The 8,702-nt window shown below is 32.7% G+C and overlaps 3 protein-coding genes across 3 annotated transcripts; all 3 read left to right on the forward strand.

The window, feature by feature from the left end:
* Nucleotides 1-211: 211 nt before the first annotated feature.
* LOC133805079 (alpha-amylase 3, chloroplastic-like) lies at nt 212-1,036 on the forward strand. The gene is made up of 3 exons (XM_062243180.1): nt 212-305; nt 399-443; nt 699-1,036. Exons 1-3 carry the CDS (start codon nt 213-215, stop codon nt 834-836), a joined length of 276 nt encoding a protein of 91 aa, XP_062099164.1. The 5' UTR covers nt 212; the 3' UTR covers nt 837-1,036.
* Nucleotides 1,037-2,664: 1,628 nt separating this feature from the next.
* On the forward strand, nt 2,665-5,344 carry LOC133806350 (alpha-amylase type A isozyme-like). The gene is made up of 3 exons (XM_062244463.1): nt 2,665-2,790; nt 3,086-3,154; nt 5,129-5,344. The coding sequence occupies exons 1-3, from the start codon at nt 2,728-2,730 to the stop codon at nt 5,342-5,344; spliced, it is 348 nt and encodes a 115-aa protein (XP_062100447.1). The 5' UTR covers nt 2,665-2,727.
* Nucleotides 5,345-5,475: 131 nt separating this feature from the next.
* Nucleotides 5,476-7,400, forward strand: LOC133806351 (endo-1,3;1,4-beta-D-glucanase-like). Its single transcript, XM_062244464.1, has 5 exons — nt 5,476-5,546; nt 5,806-5,932; nt 6,197-6,287; nt 6,464-6,553; nt 7,141-7,400. The coding sequence occupies exons 1-5, from the start codon at nt 5,476-5,478 to the stop codon at nt 7,188-7,190; spliced, it is 429 nt and encodes a 142-aa protein (XP_062100448.1). The 3' UTR covers nt 7,191-7,400.
* The last annotated feature ends 1,302 nt before the right edge of the window (nt 7,401-8,702 follow it).

The raw sequence follows: 8,702 nt of genomic DNA on the forward strand, positions 1-8,702 counted from the left end.
AATATTTATTTCTCTCAAAAAGGAAAGTCTATTGGTGTACGTTTCAAGATAGAACTTTTTAATTTTTGTTATTATTATTATTTTGCGTAGTATTTTGATCTGTTAATCTTCACTGATTTAGACTCTTTAGATATATCTATATACCGTAATTTTTTTTATATATATTTTATAGCAGACAGTAGATATTGATTATCTAAGGACATGCAGGTTATATGCCTTCGGATCTGTACAATTTAAACTCAGCATATGGTTCTGAGGAGGAACTTAAACACTGCATTGAAGAAATGCATTCTCAAGACCTTTTGGTATGTTTGTGATTTTTTTTATTTGAAGTTGAGTTTTGGATGTTAAATTTGGTTTTAAAACCTGGTGCAATGTCTGTATTTCTATGAATATAGGCCTTGGGAGATGTTGTGCTGAATCATCGGTGTGCACATAAACAGGTTAGACATTGTTATACAAATTCTTCTTTTTTTTCAAATTATTCTGAGTGCGAATATATTTATCATTTCTAAGAACCTATGAGAATGGTGGCTTGTCATATGTGGTAAACTAATATAAAAAATTTATTTTAATCATATCTATTGTTACGATCAAGTGATAATATAGTTACTTAATCAGAAGTATTTTAGGTTCCATTTAAGAATGTTTTTGAGGCCTCTATTATAGAATATATATATATGTATTGCTGTTTTCAGAGCCCAAATGGTGTTTGGAACATTTTTGGTGGCAAGCTTTCTTGGGGTCCTGAGGCAATTGTTTGCGATGATCCAAATTTTCAGGGTCGTGGAAACCCTTCTAGTGGTACCTTTTCATTCAATTGTTTATTGATGTAGTAATTATAAGTGCTTGACATAGAATGCCTTGCAGTAGCATGCATGTGGATATTTACATGCATACATATGCATGTGTATATGTCTAAATGTTAATGTTCGATAGATGAAAATGTCAATATGTCATTATTAATTTTAATAATTAAGCTGGAAATGATTAACATGTTATAATAGTTTTGATGATTAAGCTGGAAAATGAGAGAGCATTCTATCTTACTTAGTTGCTCTTAATTTTTGCATAGATGATATATTCCATGCCGCACCAAACATCGATCATTCCCAGGAGTTTGTAAGAAAATATATAAAAGAGTGGTTAATTGGCTTCGAAATTACATTGGTTATGATGGGTGGCGCCTCGACTTTGTGAGGTAATGTATTTCTCAACTTTTTCAGCTTTACATGTGTTTCAAACACTTCCTGCTGATTTCTGTGCTAGGATTGCTTATTCATAGATCACAATGATAAAGCTGGATGGAAAGCAATGTATATGAGATTAGATCCTCATCACCATTCATTTAAAAATAAAAATAAAAATAAAAATTCTGTTTGTATTGTTGAGAGCACTGTGTGCTTGTGCATTTACAGGTCATCAGTGACTTTTACAATAAATGAACATCATTCTTTCCATCTTTGAGATCTATCCCATTTTTGTCTTTTTGAGTCAAAGATGCTGATATTGATATGAATGAAGCATAACTTTATAAAGTCATGTCTTTAGACGGCTCTGCTAAGGACATTAATATTCTATATGCTCCAGTCAATTTCATTTGTTTAGTACTGTACTCAACTTTTCTGACTGAACATGCCATCTAAATGTAACATGTGTCACCTTGACGTTCAAAGGAGACTAATTTAAGAGGTATCACAGTGACTTCTGTCAACTGCAGATTACACTAATTGGAATGATAGGATGTTTGGGAAAGTTTTGAATGGTTCTATAAATTCAGAATTATATTTCTATTCATATATTTTAGTAGAAGTTTTTGTCTTATATGTTGTTCACAGGGGCTTCTCACGTTCTTATGTAAAAGAATATATTGAAGCTTCAAATCCTGCATTTGCTATTGGAGAATATTGGGATAGTTTAGGTTATGAGCATGGCGACTTGTGTTACAATCAAGGTAAGAACTTAAGGCCCGAAAGAAAGTCTTCACTTAAGGATTTTAGCTATTATGTTTGCTCAATGTTGAGAGATCTGTGTGCATTCACGTACAGTTTATTTACCTGCTACCTCACTGTTTTCAGGGTGGCATTTTTTTTAAAATTTTTTTTTTTTCAAGTGCCTACAAACTTGTTGAATTGATCTTCCAGATTGGGGCATAGAATACAAGATTTCTAAAATACCATGTTTGATTATTCATCTGGGGTCTAGATGTCTGGAGACTTTTTTGGCTACCCAAGATGGGTTAAGATTTTGATCTTGCTCTACCAATACGTACGTGGACCTAGAATTATTTTACAAAACAATGAGTTAGAAATTGAAGCAAGGGAACCTGAATCATGTTATTTATGTCATGCACTATTTGTTAGGCAGCTAGAAAAGATCAGTTTACTTTATATAAGATACACTCTTTTATTTATTTATTTACTTTTGTGTGTGTGGGGATGGAACACTCAAATTATAGATGCTCATAGGCAAAGGATAGTCAATTGGATCAATGCCACAGGGGGTACTTCATCAGCATTTGATGTCACAACAAAGGTGATGTTTCTGCTTTCTCAAGTTTCTCATAATATCTATTTTAATTTCCTAGATATTTCATTTCTTATTTTACTTATTTTCAATGAAAGATGTAAACTCTTGAGGTATTGCCCTTGTGCAGGAATCCTCCACTCTGCTCTACATAATCAATACTGGAGATTGATAGATCCTCAAGGCAAACCAACTGGAGTTATGGGATGGTGGCCTTCGCGTGCTGTCACATTTCTAGAGAACCATGATACAGGATCAACACAGGTCTCTCTCTTACATGCATTTAATTATTCAGAAAAAGGCATAAACATGCACATTGGTAATACGATCTGTAGTATGAATAGCCAAATTTGCAAGATTCGCTAGAGCGATTGTCTACTACTTATATGCTGCTCTCTATGCTTTTTCCTACTGGCACTTCTTGATGTTGGTTAAGAAGCCAAACTTTTATCCTTGATAAGCAAGTACTATACAAATTTTAGTTATAACTTATTTATATAGTGATATCTATATCTAATGAGCTTGAATTGAGGGAAATTGACTTTCTATTTTCTTCCAGGGTCACTGGCCATTTCCACGAGATAAGCTTGCACAGGGATATGCCTATATTCTGACCCATCCTGGAACAGTAAGTTCTTTGCCACTCAATTGCTTAAGTGTAGCCTTCATTCCATTAAAGCTTCCATAAAACTTCACCTGGTGGATATAGAGTACATAATCTTTTCTTGAGCCAACTTAAACTCCTTGTTCCCTTTTTGCAGCCTTAAGATGAACTAGTATGAGAAATAACTTAAACCCTTAATTTCATTGCTAAATTTTTCCTTAGTATATGTAAGATTTCTATGAATTTTAGAAGCTGCAATCCATCACGTAATAGTTTGTTTACACCTCATGGTTATTTTCAATAGCATTATTCTAGTAATTTAGTTGTTTTCCATATGGTTATATTCTAGTGGCATTGTATTAGCTATTATAAATTCATTGTTACTTTTTATATTTATTTTTTCATCTTGAATTCTTTGCTTCGCATAGAATTGGAACCATATGTTTGAAATTTAGAGTACTGTGGCCACTTGCTGTTCTATGAACACTGTTAACCCCATATATGCTAGCTAATGAAGAAGTGAAGTTTTCTCTTATCTCTGGTTTTGTTGCTTTCTGAGTGTAATATATTATTTTTATGCAGTACTCTATTCAATTTCCATGTACGTAACAATTTCCATGAACAAAGTGTAGTCACAGTTTTCTTTTCCTTTTACTGAGAAAAACAAAATCAATAAAAGCCAAGTATTATATATGGTAATATGCATTTGGGTGCATGTTATATGGTAATATGCATCTAGCTATACATGATATGTTTCTTGAATTTTGTTTGTCTTGTTCATGCAGCTTCTAATTGATGGTAACTTATTATTTTAATAACATAATTGCTGGTGCCTTTTGTGTGTTTATTTTCTTGAGTTATTTGATTCCTTCTAGCTTTTCCTTTATTCTGAAATTGTTTAGAGAGCAATATAAGGGAATTATTTTCTAAGTAGTTGCAAAGAGCAACAATAGAAATAGAAAACAAATTAAGAAAACAGGGCATAAAAAACAACTAGATGATTCTTTTTACTGCAATATGTGGAAAATTTTCGTTTGAGCAGTAGTTTTTATTCCCCTGCCCCATACGTTATTCTCATAATAGAGGGGATTTAGAGCAGTGATTGGTAATCCATTGCTTCAAAATAAAACCAAAACTTCCCCATTAGTTAGTTACAATGCCCCAGCACTTATACTTTCTCTCTCATTCATCACCACCGTCCTATACATATACATAAGAGCAATGATTGTGCTTAATATCAAAACTAGTAAATAATAAGAGTTAATTATAAATGAATTCAGTATGTCTTTTAGCATTATTACTACTTTTTTTTTCTTATTATTATTATTATATGAGAGTGTTCCCTAGCTTAATATTTGAAACCAGTCCAAACTTCTTCCCTTTTTTTCCGCCTGTTATTATATTTGGAACCAGTCAAGATTCCCTTTTGTTAAAAAAAATGACACCCAACTTATATGTTGAGGAAGCTGAGCTAAATTAGACAAATATTTGTTGTTGTACTATTCTAAAGGGATTAGTGTAATATTAGTAATAGTGGATATATGTGGTATTAATGGTCCTATTTTTGTGTAAGAATTTGAAGAGTGCGCCCATAATATGGCCAAGCCAAGTGGGCGATGATGTCTAAATTGGTTGAGGACATTTGATGTTAGTCTTGCAATATGGCCAACTTTGTCTGAATGAATTATGCATTTCGATTATAAAAATATAAAAATAATTGCTTAAAAAAGTCAGTTCAAATTTGATCAAATTTGGCCACAGAGCATGGGCTCCCTAATTTTGTGGTGGAATTTTATTGTTCAAATGCTGTCATTTTTTTGTGTAAGAAAGATTATGTTCCTTACTGATTTATTAGATAGTGTGATTCTCCCTTATACCCAGGACTGACTGGGATTTTGGGTTTCAGGTTGTTTAGCAAATGTTCAAAGCTTGTTCTTCCTCTTAAAGAAAAAAATAAATCTGTTATCTTCTTCTGAAACTGATATATTAACTATACAGTGGAGCAGTGGAGCAGGACCTTTGTGTTGCTCAGACCCTCCAATCCTTGATCCACACAGTGGAGCAGGCCATGTCGAGAAACTTGGTGGCCTTCCCACCTATGTCATCGGTGCTCCCTACTCTAAGCATGCTGTTGTTCTTATTTCTGATGTATATGGTAATTTTATCATTATTTTGTTCTTATTTAAGCTTTATATTATATTGGGTTCTTACTAATTTGATCACTTGCCCTGGCTTGAAATTATGTGTCACTACTGTTCTTTTGGATAAATTTTTCATTTTGTTTGATAAATTTTTCACTACTCTTATTGTTATCACTGTATCGTGTGATGTACTGGATTAAATTGATGGGATCAGAATGCTTTGTTAATTTACAATATTTGATTAGAAGGAAAATTTTACGTAAAGGACCTTTCAAGTTCACTGTTTTTTTCTTACTAGCTCTCCATCTATCTATAATATTTGGGAACCATAAAACTATAACAATTGTTATTTAGGTACTTAGCGGCACAAACCAACCATTTGAGTTACCTCTCATGGATTCGTTAAGACTCGCTATTAAGCACTTGCATGACAGTTTTTTTTTCTTTTTTGTTTGAGAAAAATAAGTTGTGATTTGTATTAATGATGTTGTGTGCCCTCTTGAAAACTAATACAAGCTTCTGCCTATTGTAAAGGAAAGTGGCCGACAAAGTCGCAGCTGCTGGATTCTTTGTGGCCGTTCCTGACTTCTTGAAGGGGGATCCTTTTGTTCGTGTAGATACTAAAAGACCTATGAGTGTTTGGATTAAAGATCATAGCACGGTTGGTTCTAGTGTTTTGATTCATACGTGATAGTCCTTAATATTAGTAATAGATACTTAAGATTGTTTCTGGTGAGTTAGTTGAAAGTTTTCATGTTGTGGGCTCTGCAAAATTAATTCTAGATTCAGCTAGGCCAATAGTTGCTATTTTAGCATCTTAATCTTTCCTAACTGTCAAGTTAATTTAACTTCTGGAAGCATTTGTTGTACTCTAGTATTAAAACTCTCTTAGACTTGTTCTGAAACCTTTTGCTTGTTCCAATAGGACGAGGGATTTGAATTTACCAAAGTAGTGATTCAGGATTTGAAAAATAGAGGCTATTATGCAATAGGTGCTGCAGGCTTTTGTTGGGGTGGTAAGTTTGTTGACATACTTCTTTGTTTTCCATTATGGTATCTAGATGACATTTTGGCAAATTCGACAATAACTTGTGAACAAATTCAATCACGAGCAGTGACTGACTTTGTTAGTTCAAACCATATATCTAGTTGTTACTTACGCTAAGCTGATCAAGATTTGTTCTGTTCTCAGCCATGGCTGCAATTCAACTCGCAAAGTGCGACTCTATTAAGGCTGCTGCCCTCTTACATCAATCTTACGTCACTGTGGATGACATCAAAGGTACTACATAGTGATATACATAGTGATATGATACTTTGAAACAACTACAAATTATAAGATAACTTTTAGTTCAAACGCTTGTGTATTTCACTTCACCAAAACTCCAATTTTTGCATTTTATGTTAAACTTGACTCATTCTTTCTCAACTAAAAAATATTAATCCATGATTCAAATACTTTCAGAGGTCAAAAATATCTAATTTGTTCATGAAATTGTTTAAAAATCATGCTTTAAAGTTTAATTAAGTGCTTGTTCTCTTTGTTTAATTAACCCTGTTCAATCCTCAAATAACATTCAGCCATTTACTACAATTCAGAGTTGTTTACGTTCTTGGGACAATGTTCCAGTGATATTTCATTATAAGTCTGTTAAAATTATAGTATAGCATTCATTCATTACCTGGGCTAAATACATGTTAGTTTGGATTCCAAGTGGGTTAATGAAATCTTTTACAGGTCTTTGTTAAGCTGTGCAAAATAGCTAGTGGTATGAGGTTCATCTCATCTGATGTTCATGCATATCTATGTAATAATCTATTTGGTTTTAAGGGAAATAATGTGTCTAATGTCCATATGTGTTGTTTTAGGTTCAGATCACTTCCAGGACTTGTCAACCAGACCCAAAGGGATATCATAGAATGTGAGAATTTTGTCTTCTGGACAAGTGCACAAAGAATGATGAATTGAAGGATGGAGCAAGTTTCATGCATGGTTTACTTTTGTGTATCTTGTAATGTTTTTGTTTTTCATTTTTGAAGTAAAAAATGTTCAAGAAACTTTATTATGTTATGCTTTCAAACTTAAGTTAGAACTAAGATCTCATGAAGTAGACATATTCATGGTTTGAATTAGTTACTGTTTAATGTAATACTTATGTTTTATCAATATATTGAGAATACATTTTATGATTAATTTTGAATTTTTTTTATCAAAATACAATAATGAAAATCTTTTAATTAAAAAAAAACCATATAAGTATACTTATCAAAATAAAATTTAAAATTTTATTACTAATGTTATGATTTAAAAACATATTATAAGCGTATAAAATCGTTATGGTTTATATAATATAACAAATTAAAAATGTTATTAAAATAATCAAATGTAACAGTTGAAAAGTGTTATGAAAAAAGTACAAGATTAAACTTCAAATTTATAACCAAAAACTCTATCTAAATGTTATTATTTGAATATTATAGCACCTAAAAATGTGTTATTGAATAGTTTAAGATAACACAGAACATAACATTCAAAAACTGTTATAGAAAAGACTGGACTTTTAATAACAGGGGCTATATTAGCATTTTCAGAAGTGCTATCAATAGTCCCGGTTAGCAGTTTTTAAATGTTATGAATACTGTTTTTTCTTGTAGTGTAAACATCACAGCAATTCAGAAACAATTCCATATCCTCACCAAAAACTCAAAACCAAACTAAAAGTTCAACTCTCATGCAAACTTCAAATTCACAACAGAATTCAACAGAAAAAAAAACTTAAATCCCTTAAGTCTGTGATATCTCCAACCTTGACCTTATTCCCCAAGCACAGTAAGTTTAATCCTTTAATTTCTTAGCCTAGAGTCCTCAAGAATTCCTCAAACTTCCAAGCACCAAAGAGAGGAAGAGGAAACCGAGAGAGAGAAAATGAGATAGCATAGAGAGAGTTTTATTTTGTTTTTGTCTTTCCTTAGTTCCAGAAGTGTGTTCTTTTTTATCAGCTTAAGCCTACCCTCAGCCACCTAAGTCCAAAAAATAACCAAAATTCCCTTAAGTCCATCCTAAATCCTTTAATGCCTCCAAGGGAAATTCCGTCATTTGCCATATTTTGCTAAGTCCTCGAGTGTTCCTATAATTCCCCATTTAATCTCCCACACGCTTAAACAAACATTAAATCCCTACCCATTACATGGTAATTCCCGAACACATACTACATTCCCAAAATACCCCTAGGCTCGCCCCGAGCCGGGTACTCGACCACGTTGTGACCGTTTAGCTATTTTGCTCCCTAGGACCATCTCGAATCACACATTAAAAATATATCACCACAATCTTGTGGCATCAATCACATCACACAAATATATTGCATTTATGCCCTTAATGGGCTAAAATTACAAATATGCCCCTAATAACCAAGTTGGGCCCACATGCA

The sequence above is a fragment of the Humulus lupulus genome, chromosome X (assembly GCF_963169125.1).
Source record: "Humulus lupulus chromosome X, drHumLupu1.1, whole genome shotgun sequence".
NCBI classification, from domain to species: domain Eukaryota; kingdom Viridiplantae; phylum Streptophyta; class Magnoliopsida; order Rosales; family Cannabaceae; genus Humulus; species Humulus lupulus.